The 23,310-nt window shown below is 42.3% G+C and overlaps 2 protein-coding genes across 3 annotated transcripts in view; one reads left to right on the top strand and one right to left on the bottom strand.

The window, feature by feature from the left end:
* The window catches only part of GPRC5A (G protein-coupled receptor class C group 5 member A), a 68,367-nt gene that overhangs the window by 31,594 nt on the left and 13,463 nt on the right, over window positions 1-23,310 (top strand). The window lies entirely within an intron of this gene.
* Window positions 264-7,977, bottom strand: GPRC5D (G protein-coupled receptor class C group 5 member D). Of its 2 annotated transcripts, XM_081128553.1 has the most exons (4): window positions 7,867-7,977; window positions 6,187-7,123; window positions 1,625-1,681; window positions 264-537 (listed from the first exon to the last, which is right to left on the bottom strand). In XM_081128553.1, the coding sequence occupies exons 2-4, from the start codon at window positions 7,079-7,081 to the stop codon at window positions 530-532; spliced, it is 960 nt and encodes a 319-aa protein (XP_080984679.1). In that variant the 5' UTR covers window positions 7,082-7,123; window positions 7,867-7,977; the 3' UTR covers window positions 264-529. The 2 variants fall into 2 exon arrangements, with proteins under 2 accessions (XP_080984679.1, XP_080984680.1); XM_081128554.1 differs by lacking the exon at window positions 1,625-1,681 and having other exon boundaries at window positions 333-537.

Raw genomic sequence — 23,310 nt, 5'->3', positions numbered from 1 at the left:
ATTGTGGGGATCCTGAAGATTCTGCTATGGCTTTTGTTGCAAATACTGGGTCACTCATATGTAGGGGCCTTTTAATAAAAAATGACAAGTATTCCAATAGTGAATTGCTACTGACCTCTAGACTTTGTCATAGTAGCATGACCCTAATTTCTTCAGACCAGGGTCTTTTGGTCCCATTAGTAAGAGGAGCCAATTTGTTGTAGCATTGTTAAGGAAGGGAATCTTTCAGTTACAGGAATGAAGAAAAAGACACACAGTCAGGTAAGGTGGCCAGCAAGATTGTAATTATGCTTGAAGAGGCGGTCTTCTGATGATGGGTCCTGATGGATGGAGAGGACCAGGAAGCAGAGAAGGAAGGATGAGTCGATAATTTGTTGGCAGTATGACTCTGTGGGTTCCCCAGCAGCCCACCAGGGCTACATTAGGATGGCCTTCTGGATGTTCACTACTCGGGTTGCCTGGACTTTATAATTCTGCATCTTTGTGGGGGCCTAGTGTAGCCCATGGGATGAAATACTCTTGAGTGGGATCAACAGTCTAGAAAGGAAGAAATGCCATCATGAACTTTCTGAGCAACATAGGGAATGATACTCTCTAGAACTATGTTTAAAATATTATCATTTCACCACATTTAATACTTTGTTAATAAAAAAGGAAAATAATTGAGCCTACCCGTATCAGAACATTTTTACCATCTTTCCCCTTAGTCATTAACAAGAATCTCTTTGCAAGATTCTTGAATAGCTGATCACTGGAAATTGAAAGTAATCCAAGAAATTCTCGCAGGGTATAATAAAGGTTTTCCTATCGTGTAAATGGCCTCCAGAGGGTTAATTATAGCAAATAATATAGCTATGTCCTGGACTGTGCATCATTCCAGGAAAAGGCAAAGTCTCAGATAACAGACCAGAGGGATTAGCCTAGAGTTGCCCAGTATAGTTTGTGTCTTTCAGTCTCACAGTTTAGTAACTTCTGATCCCAATAGTACAAGAATCATGTCCGGATTGTGTGGCTTCAAGCCATCACAGACAAAAGCGAGTTATCTCCAGTTCTACTCAGCAGTGCTTTCTCTGCTTTTGCCTGAAAGGATTAAAATTGGTACATCCAGCTGGACATGCAGATGATGATGACAGACCTCGCCCAGCTCTTGGGGCAGGATGGACAGCTGGAGCTGGACAGTGACTCAGAGGCAGCCAGTGAGGCTCAGGGGATTCATTTTGACAACTGATACTAAAAACAGATCTGACACTCATACATATTTACAATCCCTATTGTGCCCAAGGCAAAAACCGGTGAGCTTGCTCCTCTGCATCCTCAAACAAGCCCTTTGAGCTGCCTTTTCTCTCCAGGGACACTCACTGCATCAGAATATATTGTTGATGGTAGCGGTGATGGGGATTGGGAGGGGCTTGGGTGGAGGCAAAAGGCCTGACTTGCCTTGGTTGTGCCACCCTGGTATGGTTTACTCTAGATGGCTCAGGATCCACAGGCCTGCAGGGATGTCCCTGCCCTGCCACTCCTCTCTCAGGTCAGTAAAAGCCATTGGAGATGAAGCCTGACTGCTCTTATAGGGAAGGAGTGCTTGCTATGGCCCTCTGTGGGGAACGCAGGTGAGCACATTTACCTGTAGGTGAATATGAAGTTAATGCTACATCTTCCTGAGCTCCATCACTGTCTCGGGCTGAAAGCCAAAGGAGGGAAGGACTGGGTTAGTGTCAGAGATTCACCTGGAAATAGCACTCGAGGACTAGGAGAAGACTTAATGGCTTGCAAAGAGGCTATTGTCCCTTTAAAAAGGAATTCTCTATTGAGGCTGTTCTAACAACAACAAAATCTATAATATAAAAAAGAGTACTTTTAAAGCTTCTGAGGAAGGTTGTATATGGAGAGCCTTTTGTGTTCAGGAGAAGCTCATCTGTGTTTAGTAATTGACGAAGCTGAAATTCCTCATCACTTTCTGGAGAAAACATGGGCACTGGGTCAGAGCCTTTGCTGTCTAGTATTACCACACGACCACCGGCATCTCACTGTCTCAAACAGCAAAATAAAAAGCCTTCACTAGATCATCACTGAAGTCCCTTGAAGCTTGATACTTTACACATTTTGATTCAATGTGAAAAACTGGACATAATCTAAAACATCATTAAAGACAATTTTATATTGCTGTAGATGATCACACACGTGGTTACTTGTTTAACATCTGTCTTCTCAGCAGGACTGTAGCTTTATGAAGAAATAGCTGTGTTTGTCTCTAAGGCTAGGCCCTTGCTCAATATTTGTTGTTTGATGGCCACAGACATAGATATGCCTGGGCCACTAGTATTCACACTCTGTGGTGGTAGCCTTGGAGCAGGTTGGCTCTGTCCTCTCATTGGTTAGCTGTGTTACCTAGAGCCCAATTCCTTAACCTTTTGTTGCTTTTGTTTCCTGATGGGAGTGAAAGAGAGATCATGATGATCATAATAGTAAATCTATTTCAGAGGGCTGTTTTGAAGATTAAATCAACCAATAAATATAAGGCCCTTGGAATAGGGCATGATATATAGAAACCACCATAGTGATAACCTTTAAATATTATTGTTGTTGGTGGTGTGGTGATAGAGTTGTAATTGATGTTCTGATATCTTCTCCTACTGGCATTTTTTAGAGGGGTTGGAGCCTGTGAAATATGAAAGGCTCCTTTTTCCTTCATAGGAGAATGAACTGAATTTTTGGTTTAACTTTGTTACTTGAGGCATAAGACTCCTTCATATTCAGCCCCTTGGTAACCAGTGTTCATCCAACATTCTTATCAGACCAGATCATAACTTAGAGGAGCCTAATTCTCCAGCTCACTGACTTCCTCCCTACTATATGCCAGTTCTCTCTCTCTCTGACCTGTCACTCTTGAGGGTGACAAAAGAACAGTTTCACTATTTGTTCCCATGAAAGAACAAACCAAAATCACACTCCCTGGGACCATTCAAATTGGGTATTTCATAGTAAGGTGGGTGCCTTGAAGAAAAAAATGTTGAGAATTGTCAAAAAGGACTATGTTCAGCAAATGTTGGTATTTGCTAGAAGGAGAACAACCCAAAGGGCTATGTTTGCAAAAACATTTTTCTCTTGGTTCATATCATTTTATAGTCATTGACCCATTTTTATATTACATAGACTCATTATTTTTGTCTTAATACCTTCAAAAAAAATCATACTAGGTTTATCTGTACACATTGAAACATTGGACAGAAAAATGATCACAATAATGTGATACTTTCAACAATTCATGGGTCTTGCTTTTAGCAAACTTGATATAACAATATTCTAATTAGTCTAAAACAGATACTAGAACAGGAGCTTTCCCATCCTAAAAAAAAGATTCATGGCTGATATTCGACTATATTTAAGGCCTTCACAAATTCTATCACATTTAAAATTCTCAGTTAAAAGAAGGGCTAATTTTAAAAGGTCAATCAATATACTGCTTTTTAGGACCACATTTGTAACAGGGTGAAGAATATTTATACCCAGTCATTTGGTGTCCTATAGTAACATGGCTGCATTTTCCTTCTCCACCTAGATGTTTTTATATCTTGGAATTAAGTCTATAACCCATGTCAGAGAGATAGAGCCTAATATCCTTTTGAAGGACTTCCAGGGAAATGGGGTCCTTAATCCCCTTTGCTGATCCGTTTCAGTGTTTACCAACTCTTATTTTCATATTAATCTAAATCCCTCATGCTTTTGTTTGAGACCATTTCTACCCATTGTCTTCAGTTGGCGACAGAAAATAACAGGACAGCAGCCTCTTGGGGAGAGGTCTTTATATCGTGAAATTCCCTGCTAATCCCTCTTGTCTTACTCTTCTTTCAGTTGAGTAATTCTGGCCCCACAACCCAGTGGTAAATAAAATAATTATGTGACTGGAGTCATAGCTACAAACAGTATTAATCAGAAGATCACATGACAAATGCATACTTCATGGACTCGAACAAAATGTCATGTTTTAGTACAGAACTGAGAGAGAGAATTTAGTCTAAGAGAAGGGCACATTAAGAACTACCATCTCAGTTTCATTGTCTTAGCCTTTCCACGTAGGTCTGACGTTATAACCCTTTAATCATCTTTGTGGTTTCCCACCGAAACCTCTCCAAGTTCCCCACGCTTCTCATTAGTGGATCCCAGAACTGGAAGGGGTATTCTGTTAGAGACTGACCATGCTGCGAACAATGGCCTGATTGTTCTTGCTGACCACATGTCTGTTTATATAGTGTGGTGATCGTTTCCTGAGCAAACAAAAACAAAGACAGTGCTAAGCTGCTTTCCCACTGTCAGCTCAGGACCTACAACACGCTTAGACTTTTTCAAGTAATTATTATACGTACTTACTATACTCTACTTGCCTGGCTCTTATCGATTTTGTGTCTACTTGTATGTCTTTCCTAACTAGGTAAAATCCTATACTTTCTATTGAGTTTTAATCATTCTTCTAATTTTTGATATTTGTACTTTTTCCAAGAGACCTAAATTCTGATTCCATTCCTTAAAGCGTAAGTTTCTGGTTATTCTGCCCAGTTTTGGAGTGCAATCTGTGTGTTCTTTACTACGCTATTGGTCCCCCCCCCCCCCAAAGTATCAAACTACATTGACAAAGACTATCGCTGGCAGGCTATTTTCTGCTCAGAAGTGGATTTTCTAAACCTGCTTGAGCAATAAGGCCAGTGCTAGGAAACACTGTGCTTTTGCAAACCCCTTGCTTGCTTTTCCACCAGGACACTCCTTAGGACACTTGAAACACTTGCCCAATATTTTTGGGGTATGGAATATTGATCATTACAAATCCCAGTGTGTTTTGGGTTTTATGAAACTCTTAGCATTATCTCTCTCTTCCTCTTTCTGACTTTTGTTTCCTGGAAACATAAAAACAACAATAAAACAAACACAGGAAGTTCTACTCTATCTTCTAGTGAGAAGTAGTTTCAAGAAAAATAGACTCTGCAAATCTGCTCAAACTCCAGCGATCTGATTACACATCATCAACAAGCAATGAAAAACTGTTATAGGAAGGATGTATACTGTCAATGCCTGACTCTCGGTCAACTGAACTGAAAGGAATTAATGGATGCATCCATCTGAACAGGATTTAATTTGAATGTGTAATTAACCATAGATTATAGCTCAAAAAAGTGTATGCACTTAAAAGGAAAACTTCTATTAATTTTTTTGAGCCTAGTGAACATTGTGTGTGCTATACAATATATAAAATAGCATCATCTGTGCACACTGGAAATAAATTGTGAGAAATCAGATGCCTATTAAGACACAAGAATTGATGTACAATGATGATATTTGGTTATGAATAATAGGCCAGATGTTTTAGAAAGGAAATGATGTTTTGACATATTTCCAGATGACTGAAATTAGCCACTATTTCCCCCAGGTTGTTGGTGTCCCAGCCACCTTATTGTCATGGATAATATATTTTATTCTTTAATAAAGGGTAGTCAGGTGGCTTGGTCTTACATAAGGATCAAAATATGACCTAGGAATTATTATGAAAATGTCACTTAAGCACGTTGCTTTATTTCTATTAATGATTATACATCTGTGCCTTTACTCAGGATTCTGAATTAATGCCTCTTCCTGTGTTTTTTTGTAAGCCTTGAAGGGTTTTAAGCAGTGAATAGTTTAAAAAGCAGAGATCCGGAAGTTATTGGGCTTTGTGACTTTAACGAGGTGATGAGTCCTACAAATCGGTTTATGATGATGTTTGGGCAAATTAACTTCGAGACTTAACTTTTAAAATGTCAATCACTGTTGCCAGGATTGACTTTTGTACTTGACAGCCAAAACATCTGGACTTAGCATTATATGTCATGCAATTGCATGGTCCAAGCCTAATTTGGGGCTAACTCATTTTATAGTGGGCGCCTTTCTTTACCCAGCGTGAGCACTACAGCCACGCCCTCTTTACTTAGGGCCTTTGATTCATTTCTGTCTTGTCTCATTCCATTTGGTCTCTGTATTTTGGAAGAACTCATTTTTCATCAAAATTTAACCCTGATTCTGGGGATTTTCATCGCCATGCCTGAACTATTTAATCATCCACTAAATTCTGATCATTCCCCTTTTGTTCCCTCTTGATTCACGCTGTTGCCCTATTTCTCTCCTGTTTCTCCCTGTTCCCTGAATCCCCCAGGAGAGTACCTCTTGAGAGTTCCTGGTTCTCCGCTCTGAAGCTGCACTGGTAGACTGGGGCTGAGCAGGTGTTGCCTTGTAAAGGGCAATCCTGCTTGCATGATCTGTAGAGAATGCAGAGCTCAGGTATGATGTACAGCAGCAGGAAAACCCATGCATTGGTGACCAGGGCAATGCAGATGACAGGGTCATCCCACTGGGGCTGCCGCTGGAGCTGTGGGTTGCCTCTCAGGAGCATGGAGATCCACACCACCCAGATAATGATGGAGATGAGCATAGTGACGAAGATGAACTTTCCATGCTGCTTCCAGTTTTCACACGGGCCACAAAAGGTGGCTTTGGAGACGAAGAATGCGAGGGCCATCAGCAGAAGGACATAGACCAGGAGCACAACAAAGTCCACATTGAGCTGACAGGGTGTCATGTGTACAAACATCATACATCTGGTCATTATGAGAGTCACATACTCAATGGCAATGATTGTCTGCAAAAGGCTACAACCAATAGCAATGCAAAGAATTGTCGTCCAACAGAAGGAGACTCCACCCCGGACCAGCTTCACTAGGTTGGAGGCATGAGCCAAGAGGCATGAGAAACAGAGAGCAAAGAGAACCCCAAAGAAAAAGTAGCGTACAGGGGCAGTTTGCTGACTAAACTGGAAGATGAAGGCAAAAGCAAGGCCAAAGAGCCCCAGCACACCCAGCAGGAAGAGCACCTGGGTGGGGAGCACATTCCACTGGCAACAGTCTTGAACCTTTCTCATGAGGAAGAGAAATGCCAAGAGCAGAATAACTGTGACCACTATGCCAATTATTGCCAGGCACTCCAGAACAATGCCCCATGGCCCCTCTGTGTCACAGAGGAAATAATAGTCCCCAGTGGACTCGGTGAAGTCCTCATACATGGTGACTGTAGGTGGACCTCACGAGAATGGACTTCTGTTTCCCTGGAGAAAAAAGATGAGACAAACTTATGACTTTACATCTACCCACAAGAATACCTGTTGGGTATATGCAGGTCACTATAATGTCTCTCAGTCCCAAATAAAGACACCTGGATGTACTGAATGAAATAGCCCCAAACTATCAAACCCTCAAAACTATCCTAGCTCTATCCTGCTGGGAAAAACAGCAGGGGCCCTGTTTTTACTTGGGGGCTCCAGATAATTCATTCATTTCCATGTCACAATTTCCACCAAGGCTGAAGTTAACGCAGGATATTTTTCATAAAACGGGGTGTGTGACAAAGTCTGCATGATCGATGGGATTCCAGTTATCGCAGGCTTCATGACAAGGGCTGTTGACATTAATGGATCATTGGATCACTCAAGACACTGATGCACTGCCTGAAGGAGACAGACAGGTAATTTTTCCTAGTAATATTAATGACTGTTCCTTCTTTAAATTCAAGTCAATTCCATGCATCATATAATTGTTCAATATTTACTATTTGTTCATCAAAGAATTATACAAAATGGTCCCTGCCTTTAAATAACTTTCTGGGTAGTTTAGCACCAAAATCTATGTCTTAACAGAGGTTGCCTAGGAAAAAATTCCACATATTCATTTGGAAAAAAGTACCTTGCAATTGAATACTCCTAGCTCTCCTCCTCTTCAGTTATTCCCAAGCCAGATGGCTGGAGTGACCCCGGTTTATAGCTGAGGGCATGGCCCCTTCATTTTGACTTACCTTCTCTGTGTCCACGCTGAAAGCTGAGGCTGTGGTGGCTGTGAGGTTGTAACTGCCAATGAGTAAGAGGGAGACAACTTCAGCTTCTTTATTCCCTCCCCAAATGGGCGGAAGGACTGGAGGCCCTCACTCAGATTCCTGCAGTGCCTATAAAAAGAACCGGAAGGTCAGAAAGACACACCTATTCCAGTTTCACAGCAACTTTTCTACAGAGACTTCTTTGGTGATAACAATTGTTTTTCATTCTACTGCTCACTGGAGGCACCTTGGCTTTAAGAGTGTCCTGCAGGTGGAGTGAATTTAGGAAAGTCTTCTTGCTCCCTATATACTCCAGTGTGTTCAGGAAGCTGAGAGAGGCCCTCAGTTGGCCTTACATGAGGACTCTTCATTCTTCTTCTGACCTACTCCTTGAAAAGCCATCTACAGAGTCTCCCCCACATCTTAATTTTGATTGTAAGATCCAAAAAGCATCCATTCAACAGAGGAATAGGAACTTTTCTGGGCCATAAAGAAGGGTGTGTGCATTTAGAGGGCCAGAGGTTGGCAAAATTGTGAATTGGGGGAGATTTGTCTTCTCCGCTACTCTCTTTTTCAAGTCCTTGCTCAGGCCTTGGCTGTCCACCAAGTGTGGACTTTGGTATAACTTCCCTATGTCCTTCCTGTCCTCACCCTGTATGAGAATGTATTGCTTTGGGTCTCATTCCACCGGGGCACTCCTAGGGCCCAAGATAGGACACAAAACTGAGAGTTACCAGCTGACGTTGGTAGGTCATATTCCTTTTCTCCTGTGGCGACACATAAGAGAGCACACAGTACTGTGTGCCATCTATACTGGCTTTGGGCCCCTCCTCATTTCTCCACCCCTGCTCCCAATTTATGCCTCAGTTCTTTTCCTGCATATTTGCATTTTGACAGAGGATTGCTGAAGACCCCAAATCAGTACCTGTTAGCCTAGTTTCAAGTTACTCTGTGACCTGGCCCTCCCTTTCTCATCCACCCGTGTTTCTTTCAGGTCTCCTGGTCCTGTGGTTTATCCAGGGTGGCTTTCCTATTGCCTCCCAAAGAAATAAGCTCCCATCTGCTTGCCTTCTCCTACGTGCTGTTCCTGACCTGAATGCCTCCGCTTTATTCCTATTTATCCTTTGTGATTTATTTCCTGTTTCCTACCCAAATGCTTTTCCTACCTTTAGACCTGGTCATTGTATCTCCTCTATAAGCTTTCCTGCCTTCTCTGATCACTGTAGCCCTCATTCGTCTCCTTCTACCTTGAACTCAACAACATATAGGGTCTGTGCTGTTCAAACTTACAGAAACCATATTTTCTATCTATTTTATTTGCATTAATTAATTCATTAATAAATAAAAGTAAATGCATTTTAAAATAAATACATTTATTAGTTTATTATATTTGTATTATCTCATCCTTTTGATTAGATTTATAGTTGCTTTGGGGCTTAGGTTCCACATTTTATGCCCCCATAGCACCTGGCCCCGGGCGGAGCACCTCCCAGGTGGTGGACAGATTGTTTAATTGAAGGATCCTAATGATAGAATTCCAGGCCTTGTGAAGGTGCTTTTCAGCCGTGTGTTTTCCCAGCAGATGCTTTTTAATGAAAACCACCTGCAAATAGGTCAGGACCTTAACACACCCCAGACAAAGTCATTTTGAAGTGGGTTCTATTTTAGAGACGGCTTAACATTAAAAACTCATGTTTTTCCTTTAAGAGAAGAATATTCCAGGGAGGAGAGTCTTCCGCTTTACTTGCTTTAGGCATAATTGTGGTCAGATTGAAGCTGAAAAGGCGAATCTAAAATTTACATTAAAGGGTAAAGGGATTTTCTAGATAATGAAATGTGACATCCATGCGAATTCACTCAAAAAGCCTAGTGAGTGGTTCAATTGCTGTCAGTAGAACAACAGAGGATTTCCCATTGAATTCTTCCAGGGGAATTATTTTGGTGACCTCTTCCCTCCTCCCAGCCCCCCCAGCTAGTTAGTCATGGCCGTTTCTCACTGTTGTGATGTTCTGGCCAGCCTGTCTTCTAAGGCAATTCCTTCTGACCTGATGACTTGAGGCAGGTGAATTAATGGGTTAATGACCACACAGGCCTTTGAGCACCTGACATAAAAGAACTTGTCTCATGTACTAATTATTGTTACTTAAAAATCTGGGGTTGTAGAACTGACCCATGTGCTGCTGGGCCTTAAGGAAATGAGGCCTCCTTTGCCCACACACCTCCACGTCACTCACAACTCAATTCTTTTGGCTTTTGTGTGGCAACAACATCACACCAAGCAGTTCAGATATGGCTTTGATGAATCAAAATGTATTGATTACCATGAGCCCATTAAAAATGGAGATAAAACAGTCAAGATGTCAAATGCCTTTTGTCAAACACCTGTTTGTGTTGTTTCCTGCTCTCAGAAACAGCTGGGGGAAACGTTAGAGGTCACCTGTCTTAATCCTTTCATTAATAATTCATAATAAGGAAGATGTTAACGTAAGAAACATTCAAACCTGTGAAGAATTTTTGTGAGTTTCTTTGAGCCAAACTGTCGACATACGCTGAGAAGCAGAATCTTAACGCATTGAGATAATGCTCCGGGGAATGGCAGTTTTACACCTTGTTTTATGCGTTACAGTCAAAGGGGGAGACGGAAGAGGGCTACATGAAATCCATTGTGATAGATTGGGGAGGCGGGAGGAAGCAAAGTGGGGAAACCTTTTGGATTGGATGAAAAGTAAAATGATAGACACGCACTTCTTTTACTTAGGTGGGTGCAGGATAGTTAGCAGTCAACAACTCAGTTACAATGAGGGGATTTGTGGTCTCTGCAGAGCAGTGCCTGTGCTTTGAGGGGTCTGGGAAAAGGAAAATTACTTTGACATTGCAACGATCTGTTATCACAGATGCAAAGACAATAGAAAAGTGCAGTTAAGGTAAAAGATTGACCTTCGTGAGGGAAGATACTGGCTTAGGACATGACTACCCACCATAAACTGCTTTTTAGTTAAAAAAGTTTTCATTTCAGACCATCCTTTGTGGTTACTTTAGGTCTCTGAGTTTGCAAGGCTGCCACACAGGCGTTCCGTGAGCTAGCCAGGTTAGCGTGTGGCCTCTTTTCATCCACAAGGCCAGCTTCATTACACGTGGGATTAAATAATAAGGAAGCAGGGGCCAAGAGAAATGAAGGGATGTGCAGAGCGAATGGAATGGTAGAGGAGACAGCCAGGGTTGTTGACTCCTGGTCACATTCTTTATTATTTTTTCTTTATCTTTGTTCCCTGGTAACATTCTTGCTATCATACCAGGCTGCCTTTCCTGACACTTCCCACTTCAGGAGGGACAGGCCCTGAAAGAGACAAGGCCTTAGACATGACACGTGGATCATGATCAGAAAGAAACAAGAAGAAAGAATAGATTGTCTAACAACTGTTCTGTATACGTGAAACTAACACAAAATAATATTGAATATAAACTGTAATTGAAAAAAATAAGAAAGAAAATAAAAATAGTCACGGTATGTAAAGCTCAGAATAGGGAATATAGTCAATTATATTGTAACAACTCTGTATGGTGTCAGATGGGTACCAGACTTGTTGGGGTACTCACTTCATAAGTTATATAGATGTTTAATCACTATGTTGTACACCCGGAACTAATATAATATTGTATGTCAGCTGTAGTTGAAAAATGAAAAAAGATAGAATTTAATACCAAAAAAAGAGAGAATAGATTATGAGAAAGGATGCACCACATATTCTTCATCCTGCAACAAATTCTGCAGCTGTCATGACTGGCTGTGTGAGGACTGGCTGTGTGAGACGGGGTGCTTTGGCCAGGAGCATCATTTGTTCTTTCGCTCACTGCCATCTCCAAGGCTGGCTTTGCGGGGATGCAACCAGTGCAGTTGTTCAGGGCCCCACACTCAGAAGGATCCTGTGCTTGGAGTTAAATGCTCTGGGGTCACCGTCTTGAAATTCTTAATAATTTTATCTTTGAATCTGTGTTCTGTAAGTGAAGTTAGATGGGACAATGGAGCGTGCGCTGGGCTGAGAGCCTTGGCTCACATGCGATCTTGCCTCCATTGCCTCCCTGCCTACCTGAGATAGGTTCTTGGCTGTCCACTCCATGCTACCCCTTGGTGCCCTGGGTTACCCAGTTTCCTCCTTTCTGCTCCTGCCTCATTGCTGCTGCCACATTCCACTTGGGGGCAAGTTGTGCATCATGGATTGGACAGTGGACCCTTGGAAAAATGGGCTGATATACCCATGCCCAGGCGGGGTGCCACATTTCATTTCCACTGGGCCCTGCAAATTAGGTGGCTGGCTGGGCACTTCATTTAATTTTCTGGTATATGATGGTTAATTTGATCAATCTTGTAATGGATGTAAACAGTGTGTAGTTGAATTGTATATTAATATAATGTGCTGTTAGTTGTGAAGAACCTCAGTATTTTATCTGGATCAGCAAATTGTCAAGACTGGGTGTCTTTTATGAATGTTCAGGGTATTTTTCAGAAAGGAAGCTTTCTGATATTTTTTTCCAGTTTGTGACTGTTACAACATTTTAAGTGAAGTAGTATACATCGCTCTTATTTTGGGTTGTTTTATCATTATTAGAGGAAAGCAGATGATGTGAAAAGTATAGAGGCACGTTCAAAGTCAACTGCTGGATCTGGAAACATAAATATGACAACAGTGAGACAATGTTCACTAAGAAAAATGTCAATTTTATTTGGGCTGCATTATAAAAAGGAAAAGTAGATGTAGGACCTTATAGTGAGTATTATTTAAATGTGGTTTACTAAAATATGCAAAGCTTAAAAAATGATAGACAACACAGAATTTATAATGAAAATTTTACAAACGAAAACTTTAAATCTTCAAAATTAAAAACACACCTGGGGAAACAACATGGTAGCCTGTCTATATTTGGGAATATGTCACTCACAAGAAAAATACATAAATGTATCAATAATTTCTAAGTTGTCATCTATTAATAAAAAAGATTTATTATAATCTAGTAGTATTTTAGGTAGCAAAACAAGAAATGGGTCACACAGCTGTGAAAAATTATTCTTCCAGGATGTACGGAATAGTACATATGATTTTGATGATAAAATGATGAACCAGCTGACAAATTTAAAATTACATCTCTTAATATACCATAATATCTCACCAATTCCTTCCTATTGCAGAACATAGAAAAGGAATTTTTTTAAATGAAACTATAGTTGATATACAATATTACATTAATTTCAGGTGTGCAACATAGTGATTTGATTGGATGTTTATATTCCTTATAATGTGGTCACCAAAATAAGTCTAGTAACCATGTGCCACCATACAAAGTTATTATGATAATATTGCCTCTTTTTCCTATGCAGTACATTACATCCCTGTGACTTATTTGAGGAGCAATGTTTTAACAGAATTACAGTCTGATACAGATTTTGTGATTCAACTTGATAAAAGCTGTTAAGTTGTCAACACCTGTAGTTAGATCAGATATGAGTAATATCATTTTTACAGAAAATTTTTTGTATTGTTTGAATTTAATTTTACTCACAACTGATTAGATGTAATCTCCATGTTTGAAAAGTGTATTGTTGAGTCAAGATTATTTAAACTGGAAAAATTCCAAAGGGATTACAAACTTGGACAACAAATATGACCAGAAAAATCATTAAGATTTTTATTCAAAATTTGTTATACAAAATGACTAACAACCATGGTTTATTCATCAGGAAGCTTTGGCACCTAAACAAATTTTACTTGAACCTCATGGATTTATTGAAATCAAATGAGATGTCAGTGAGCACAACATTTAGAAATATTTTGTTCAGATGTTGGAGCTGACCATACCAACTTAGTATACACGGTGGAATTCCTGGTTGTCATAAGGTAAAATACTAAACTAAGCATGATACATCAACTCAGAAATAAGTGTTAGATTTCTTGAATTGGAAAAGTATCTCATTTGGCCAATATTTTTGGACATGGTATTTGGATAGTAAAAGTGCATTTTTAGATTTTTTTTTCCTTTTTCTCTTTTTATTTATTTTAATTTATCTTTATTGTTGAAAATATTACAGGTGTCCCATTCCCCCCCAAATGGACCCCCTCCACCTAGCTCCCACCCCCTCCCCAGGCCTTCACCCCATAATTGACTGTGTCCATGGGTTTGCATATATGCATATAACTTCTTTGGTTAATCTCTTTTGGGGCATTCTTAACTATAATTTTGGGAGGAAACTGTGATATATTTTAAATGTCAAACACATTCACAGGTTTCAAAAGACAAGGCAGTTTTAAACAATGGCTGTGATTATCTGACATTCCTCCCATCAAGAGATGGGGTTGAATCCCCCTCCACTTGAATCTTGGCTGGCCTTAGTGACTCTCCTGTAACCCATAAAATGTGGTGGAAGTGATGATGCACGAGTTCTGACTGTAGGTCGAAACAAGCCTCACAGGTTCTGCTTTGGTCCCTTGGAATACTTGGTCTCCAGATGCTTTCTTCTGAGGCACAGCTGCCATGCTCTGAGAATCCCAAGTCACAAAAGAGACTACATGGAGGTACTTTAGTCAACAGCTGAGCCCAGCCTTCCACCCATCCTCGGCAAAGCACCAGACATGCCAATGGAAAAGCCCTCTGGGAAATGGATCCTCTTGTTCCAGTTGTTCAACTGAACCCTCACTGAACAGAATTTATGTACATGTTTATATATAGGAATTATTTGCATTGCTGTGAGTTTTCTACAAGTTTTTTACAAGTTAACATCTATTTCTGCCGAGTTCTAAAAAGCCTAGTCAAAGCCAAAGGCACACATTCATGTAGGATCAGATAATCCCAGAGGCACTAGCATTCCACTGATTGTGGAAAGTACTATAAAAGATGCTGTGACAGAGAAACATGGAGTCGTGGTTAGAAGGGCCTCTCTGAGAAGGCAGTGTGTGAGCAGAGACCCAGAGGATGGGAGAGAGCCAGACAAGCCCATGCAGAGTGGGAGGAAGAGCATTTTAGGCAGAGTGGTCAAGATGAGCAGGAGCTCAGAGGTGCCAATGAGCGTGCTGTGTTTGAGAAATTGGAAGAAGGCATGATGTCTGCAGCAAAGAGGGGGGAACAGCAAAGGGGGAGAGCAGAGTAGGAAATGAGCATAAGATGGTACAGGCGCTTGAGACCCAGGGAATGGAGTCTGATGGAACAGGAAACCGCTAAAGTGCATTAAGGAAGGATTATAAAAAGATCAATTTGGCTGCAGTCTGTCTAATCTACTAAGGAACACAAAGCATTTAAGAATGGATTAGAGAGGATCAAGATAGGAAGCAAGAAGCCATCTCAAGAGTCTGGGTGAGATGATGTGATGGTAGCTATGAGTTTTCTTGAGTTGGGTGGTGGCAATGGAGAGAGCCAGTAAGATTCAAGACACTTTGGAAGTGGAATCTCTGTCTTGCTGGTGGTTGGGAGACAAAGAATGAAGGAAAACTAGGTTTGTGATACCTCCAGACCTGCTCCACGAGCAGCTATCCACATCACAGTTTATAGCAAATCCATCTTTCTAGTTGCTCAGTAAAAAATCCCAGAGTCATCTTGACTTTCTCATTCACCCCAAATATAGTCTAACAGGAAATCCTGTTGGTTCTACCTTGAAAATATATATACAGACTCTGATCACTTCTCACCACTTCAATGTCACCACCTGGGTCCACGTAACTGTCATCTCTTGTCTGTCTGCATTGCTGCAGTAGACTCCTCCTAACTGGCTGTCTGCTCCCACTCTTGTCCCGCAACCCCAATCCCAACTCTGTGCCTCTTACAGTGTACAATCAATACAGCAGCCAGAGGGTTCCTTTGAAAAGTTCAGTTTGATGATGTCACTGTGATGCTAAAAATCCTTCATTGGGCTTCTCCATTTTATATAGAGGAAGAGCCAGAGTCTTTAAAGTGGCCTTGAAGGACTTAGATGACCTGGCCCTTCTCATGACCTCTCTGACCTCACTCTTTGCTCTCCCTGTTTCAGCCTCCCTGACCTGTTCCTCAATCGCACAGGCTCACCTTGTCTTGGGGCCTTTGGCACAGGCTGCTCCCTCTGCCTAGAATGTACTCCCCTCAGATATCACATAGCTAACTCACTACCTTCAAATCGTTGTTCTCTATGAGGCCTTCCCTGACCATTCTAGTAAAAATTTCACACCACCATCTCCATCCCATACTCTGACGCTGTCCATTTTCTTAGTCTATTCTACTTTTTAATTCTGCCATAGCACTTATTACTTTCTAAAATACAATGCAATAAATAATTTATTATGTCTATTGTTCATGTCTATATCCCCTATTCTACAAGGACAAGGTCTTTGTTTTGTTCACTGGAAAATCTAATTCCCAGAACAATGTCTGGCATATAGTAGGGGCTCAATGAATATTTGTGAAATGAATGAATGATGAGAAGGAATCAACAGTGTGTTAAGCCATAGAGTGGAACCAAACACCACAAACAAGCACAGGCTAAAGCAGGGTTACCAGGGAAGACAGACACAGAAGGTCAGCAAAATGCATGTGGTCCTCCAGACTCTCACTCTTGGCCAGGCGTGGCTGGAGGCACTGTGGGTTCGTGCTCCAGGAGGGTCCCACTCTGCCCCACCTACCCCTCCATTTTAAGTAAGAGAAGTTGGGAGGAGACAGAAAACAAGTGGCCAACTGATCAAATTAACATGAGGGCTGTCCAAGGTTGGGGAAATGGCCTTGTTGGCAAGAGAAACATTCTGAGCTCAGATGATAGCTGCATGGGGAGGGTCATCCAGCAAATAAGGAAACTCTTTGTCTCTCCATAAGATGATTTCCAGTTTTTTGACTTGAGCAAGTAGGTGAATGGTGGCGCTATTTAGAGAGAAGGGAAAGATTAAGGGAGGAAAAGATTTGGGGGGATGAAAGATTCTGAAGCCAGAGCTCAGTGTTGGACATGCCAAGTCTGAGATATCTGTGAATTACTTGTGTGAATGTCAAATGGGTCATAGGATATATGCAGCTGGAGCTTATAGATTTATTTCTGCCTTTTGCTAATTTTCTTTATTGCCAGGTTCCTGTTGGCATCCTAGACATGTGCCAAGCTGGGTGGCATATAGGCAGGCAGGCTAGCCCTCTTCATTTTCATTTCCCAGTGGTCTTTCAGCAGTTGCATGAATTGGGAAACACCTTCATTCATTTATTCCTCCCACAATCATATCCTGAGCTTTTGCTGTGCACTGGTATTCTGCTGGGAACTGAGAGTGGAAAAATAAATAATACTAAATATCAGCACTTAAGAAAATCATATCTAATTGGGGAAATATGCTGACAAATCGCTGAGATTTACGTACAACTTGAAGAATAAATTAATACTTCCACAACCCTTCCTACTGGAATGAGAACCCCCCAAAGAGAATGAATCTTATCAATTCCTTATGAGCCCTTATGAGTGATAATTTGAGAGCTTTTGTTATGTTTTTGTGTCACTAAGAGAGGGACTATTCAGTGCATGTCTCAGCAATGGACCCATTTCTCATTTCCACATGCCTGAGGGTCACATTTAAAAAGAAGATGGGTTGTAGAAAAAAATGAAGTCAGGAAGAGAGGTGAGCTGGAAATGAAACCTCAGGAGACACCGGGATATGGGTGTCACAGAACCTATGGGCATGATCTGCATCGTCATTGATGGGCTCATCTTGGGAGAGTGATGTAATGCAATAGAGGATAGAGTACGACCCCCAGAGAACACCAACATTTAAGGGCTAGGTGGGGGAGAGAAGGCAATGAAGGAAGTAGAAGAGTAGTCTGAAGTTGGTGCACCTGGAGAAGGACAGGTGCCAAAGGAGGAACACAAGGGAGAAAGAAGGAGGGGTCTTAGTGTCAAATGGTACAGAGGAGCCATCTAACCTGATAAAGTCCCTAACCTGCTGGACTTTGGGAATGAAGATCCATTTCAGTAAATGTGGATGAACAGAGTGAACGGAATGAGAGGAAAGAAAACAAACACTTTGTGTGTAATTTTTAAGGCAATTGGTGAAGGAAATGAGAGAACTGAGGCAATACATAGAAAGCAAGAAAAGATTGAGGGAAGTATTTTTTGTTTTAATTGGAGAGTGTGAACATGATTATGTGTTGAGAGGAAAGAGCCAGGGAAGAGGGAGAGACTGAAATCGCTAGGACAGAGTGAAATAGAATGGAATTTCTAAAGAAGTGAGAGAGCTGGCCCCCACCCAGCACAGGTGACAAGATTAACCTTGGATGGCAGGTGGGACACCTCGTTCTCTGAGAGAGGGGAGGAGTCAAGGATGGTGTTTGCTCATGGCCATCGAGCCTCTTCTAGAAATGAAATAGACTGCCTTAACTCCACTTCCTTCATGAAGCACTTGAAGAGACATCCAAGTGCTGAAGGTTCCTCTTGATTCCTGGAATGGTTGAGCCTCCGCTGGGCTCTACTTCTAGCTTAGGGCCCCCCTCTCATAAAACACACTCTGCTCACACAGCAAACACCCACAACCTGGTAGCCTACAAGAAAGGGCTCTAAAATGAGAGCCGAGACAACGTGATTACACACATACATTATATATTTAAAAGTTTTTCATAAACATTATTTTATTTAAGGAGGGGAAATGGTCCTGTGTTTGTATTGGTGGCATAAGAACTTCTTTAAGCTGAATTTTAATCAATAGAGCGAAAGGGAGGAAAGATAGACAGGGCTGCTGATCTAACAGGTGGCACGTAGGTGGCTGTTGGGTACCCGTGCTGTTTCTGGAGTTTTAAGTTCATGTAGTTTGTTCATCTAGATTCCAGGCAGTGGCACATACCCTAGGGACATAGGGATTATATCACTGTCACCTTGGCTGAGCCTCAAAATAAATTATACAGGGAGGAGGGAGCATCCACCCAGTGTTCTCACTTGTAGAGTCAAATTCTGCCTCATTTCATTTTTTGCCAGACAAGAAACCTGGAGTTAAAATTCTGGCTTTGTCACATACCATCTGTGGAGCCTGGAACATGTTAATGAACCCGCTGAGCTGCTCCAGTTCATCTGTAAATGGGGTAGAGAGGACAGTGTCTGGGACTCCTCATAGGGCTGTTGTGTAAAGTAAATGAGGCAGTTCTTGGAACGAGTTTGCATAGTGCCTGGGACATGGTGAATGCTCAGTAAATGTGAGCTATCAACATCTCTTATTTTTTTAAAAATTAATGTTTTGAAATTAATCTACATTAATAAGACTGAGCAGCTACTGTGCACATATTCTTATCCTATGGGGGTGATGTGGGGACCATAAGTCACAGAGGAGAGGGGTGTAACTGGAGGGACTGGAAGACCTCAAAGGCCAGAGGGATGGGTAGAGGTCAGTGCCGGGGCAGTGTGAGCCGAGGCTTGACGGGGAAGTGGGGGTGCCTTAGGGGAACCGGCGCTTTATTCTCATGCTACTAAGGAACCCGGGAGAGAAGATGAGGCATGATATGAGAAGAGGCTGGGGCTTGAGCCCACTCATCAAATGACTTTTTGATAAAAGTCTAATTAATTCGTTGCCAGGGAAAACTTAATTCAAGTTCTACCTGAAGTTTGATGTTGAGATAGCTCTACACAGCCCACACCAGTTCCTACCACTCCTTCAGTCCGCTCTGGCATGTCCGCCTGGCATGAATTGATTCTTGATTCTGAATTTCTGGATATTACTTGGGTGCTTCCCCAAATTCCTAGAATAATGGTTGCCATAGAAATAAAATATTTCTAAAGAAAAAAAACTAGAGCTAAGCAAGAATATAGATTCAAAGGCAAAAATCCATGGCATTCAACCAGATAAATAGTGGTCAATGTGGCATACTGCGAAGCTTTAATTACAGGGCTCAAAGATCAAAGTGACATTACTCAGGAGTGGAGAAGCCAAATGTAAGTGAGGGAGGTCTTCCTTAAACAAGTGGTGGCCAACTCCCTGAGCTCACCTGATGGCCCTTAAACACTCACAGGAGCAGGAGAGTGTGGTATTGTGTTGTGCTGCACGCAGGACAAAGTTTATTGGGTGTTGCTCACAAAATGTACAAGGGGATTAACATCACAGGAAGATGCCTTTAGGCAGAAGGCAGAACCTTCTTATATAAGCAGTTGCAGAGAGGCTGCAGCCTTAAGCCTGCCACCCTGAGCACTAAACTCAGAGCACAGTTTGGATATTTGTTAATATCTGTACTCTACTGTTGATTGTTTTCCAACTTAATTATACAGCAATCTAAAGAAATTGGCCATATGCTCTACTCCAGACCCTAGGGAGAGGAGGAGTGAGATAGGGCCATCTATTTTGGGAAAGATAGTGACAAAAGAGCGGGTTGGGGTAAAGAAGAGAGATTGCTTTTCTAGTCCATAAATTGGCAATTAGCAACCCTGGTTTCTGTGGTTGTTTTTCATTACTGAATCCAGAATGAGGAAAAACAACTTATTTCCTTAGCTCCTGTCCCTCTTTTTTCTTAATCACTATATCCACACCATCCAGCCACCCCTATGTCCTCACGGGGGGTGGTGGTGGTTGGCAACCACTTCCTTTTTCACCTTCAGAACGCTCCACTGCTTTGGATTTTCAAATGGGGAGAGAGGGGTGATGGGGGAAGCAGGAGACCCTGGGAAGAGAGCTTGCACCATGCTCCTGATCTATTTGCACTGGCTCAGAAGTGAGATTGTAGAATTAAAACCCTTAAGGTTCTGTGCAATCTGGCCTCAGTCAGTCTCTCCAGTTATCCCCCACTTCTCAACTTCCCAAATCCTTACTCCAGGTGTACATACCTACTCATTGTCCCACTGCAGAAATTACTGTAGATTAACTGCCCTAAAGCCATTCTGAATATCATTTGCCTTTGCTGCTCCCCTCTAGAGAGGCTGGAAAGCTAAACACATACACTTTCCCATCTCCATTGCAGGCATGGGTGCCCTGAATGTCAGCTTTGGCCCATTAAAGGTAAAGGGAATCTATTGGGGGGACTTCTGGGAACTCTTTTGTTTCTTTAAAAATGAGACAGATGCAACTGATACAGCTTTTTCCCCCTCTCCCCTTTTTCCTGCCTTGAACATGGGTGAGATGGCAGGAGCCCTGCCAGCCATCTTGCAGCCAAGAAGGAAAGAGCATGGCAAGTGCAGAGATGTAACTATGAAGCCACTAAACCTATCCCTAGGTGTCTTGCTATGCAAGAAAATAAAACCTTATTAGTTTAAGCTTCTGTTGGTTCAGTTTTCCGTTACTGCTTAATTCATTCCTAAGTGATATATGACCCTGAGCTAGGTGCTGGGAGTGTAATGAAGAACAAAGCAGGTATGGGGCTCCTTCTTATCAAATATAATCAAGTGTGAGAGACAGAAAAAAAGGAAATAAGTCCAGAAATGATAAATAGTGGTTTGTGTTATGAAGGAAATAAAAAAATATAATGCTATGTGAGAGAACTCTAGGGAGGCCTTACTTTAGATCTAGGGGCCACGGAAGGTCTCTTTGAGGAGGAGGGGGTTAAGTTAGGGCCTGTAGGATGAGAAGAACCATTTGAAAAGGAGGTAAAAAGGGTTCCAGGCCGACCTAACAGCGAATGCAAAGGCCCTAGGGCCAAGAGAGCTTAGTGCTCCTAGTTAAGGAAGTACAAGCTCACTGTGGCTGGGGGATAGTAAGGGAGAGATTCGAAAGACAGGAATTAGAGAAGTGGTCAGGGGCCAAATCCCACAAGGCCTGGCAGGCCATATAATGGAGTTTACCTTTTAGTCTAAGGGCAAAGTGAGTTTTTAAGCAATGATCTCTCTGGATGTTGAGTAGAAAATGGAGTAAAGGAAGGTGAGAGTGGAGATGTGGAGGCCAGTTAAGAGGCTGCTGCAGGAGTCCAGGGAAGAAAGATGGCCAAGTGTCCTAGGATGGTGCCAGTGGAGACAGACTCAAGATCATTTAGGACTTGCCCCATGGCATCTAATTAATGATGGAGGTTAACACTCCTGGTCACCTTTTTCTTTTTGATTTTCTGATTTTCCTCCTATACCACTGGTCATTTCTTTTTGATCTTTGTCAGACTCCTTTCCTCAGTTCTCCTCTAAACATTGAGGTTCCTCCAGATTCTTACCTAGGCTCTCTTCTCTCTTTACTCCAAAGCCTTTTCCTGGCAGAGTCCACAATTCATCCACACCATCTGTATATTGATGACATCACCCTTATATATCTTTAGGTCAGGTTTCTCTTTTTAGCAACAGACATACTTCCAACTGCCCATGAGACAGTGTCACTTGGATGAACCACAGGCCTGAATACCCTCTTGTGGACACTGTTTCCTGGTCAACCTGCTTCTTGCCTGTGCTCCCTACTTAGAGTGGCAGCCCCATCCTGGGCACTGTACTTGACCCCTTCTCCCTTATCTCACTCACCTGCTGCTCACAAAGTCCTATTGATCGTATTTCTCTTTCCAAACTGTCCACTTCTCCCCATCCCCACGCCATGATCCTAACTGAGCCCTCCATCAACTTTTACTTGGAGTCTTGTGATTGGCCTCCTGTGGCATCCACTTCCAATCCGTTTTCCACACTGAAGACAGAATTTCCCCTCTCAAACACGATGGTATCATGTTCCTGCTCAAAGCCATTGACTTGCCATTTTTCTTAGGATAAAATTCAAACTCCTTGACATGACCTAAGGCCCCCTGTGGCTGCACTTCTGACCCCGAGTCTGGTGTGTGGGCCTATGGGACCCTCAGCCCCCTCATCTGTGTGTGGGGTTCATGACAGCACCTCCCTCTCAGACCGTGTATGTGGACTATACAGGGCGGATGTAAGGCACCTGGCATGGAGTCTGCAGTGGTCGAGGCTCGCCGCTGGTGTGCTTCCCCACTGACCTTCAGAACCAGGCATGGCCGCTGCTCTGAACAGCACCAGGATTGGTGATGACATAGATCCTATTCCTCTCTTTAGCAAACTCCACTGTGTTCCCAATGATAACCCTTTCTGGTGAGGATTAAAGCTTGTTTTTACTTGTTCCCTTGTGAGCACCCTGTGGAGCCCTCACTACTTGAGCAGTAATCTGCAGAGGGGTGCTGAGGTAGGTCCTCTGGAAAACCATGCCAGCTGCTCTAGGGAGGACTGTCCACAGGCTGGCCTGGTGACCCTGAGAGATCAGTGAACCCTCCATGAGCCCTGTGACCTCCTTCTGTCCTCACTCGCTCACACCCCCTTGCCTCTTTCACTGCCTCGGGTCCCCTTTCCTTCTTCTCAAGCCAAACTACAGATTGTTTCTTTCATTTCTGTCCTCTCTAGTTAATGATACTGGACCCCAGCTTTTTCTAATCTCATCTCATTACCCCAAAAACATCCTCCAGGCAAATTTCCTGGTTGTATGTCTGTGAGATAAGTTTTCTCCTCTGGCTACTTTTTTGGCTGCATATAGGACCTGCCACTGATGATTGTGGAATCACTAC

This window comes from Miniopterus schreibersii (assembly GCF_964146895.1).
Source record: "Miniopterus schreibersii genome assembly, chromosome: 2".
Classification (NCBI taxonomy): Eukaryota; Metazoa; Chordata; class Mammalia; order Chiroptera; family Miniopteridae; genus Miniopterus; species Miniopterus schreibersii.
The sequence above is the reverse complement of the archived record's forward strand: the minus strand, read 5'-3'. Positions and strand labels throughout refer to the sequence as shown.

Excerpts from the sequence above, each read along its gene's own strand:
- GPRC5D (XM_081128553.1), bottom strand. The coding sequence starts at position 7,081 with ATGTATGAGGACTTCACCGAGTCCACTGGGGACTATTATTTCCTCTGT. Across the intron at positions 1,682-6,186 it reads GAACCAGGAACTCTCAAGAG|CCCGAGACAGTGATGGAGCT; the intron begins GTACTCTCCTGG and ends TTTGGCTTTCAG.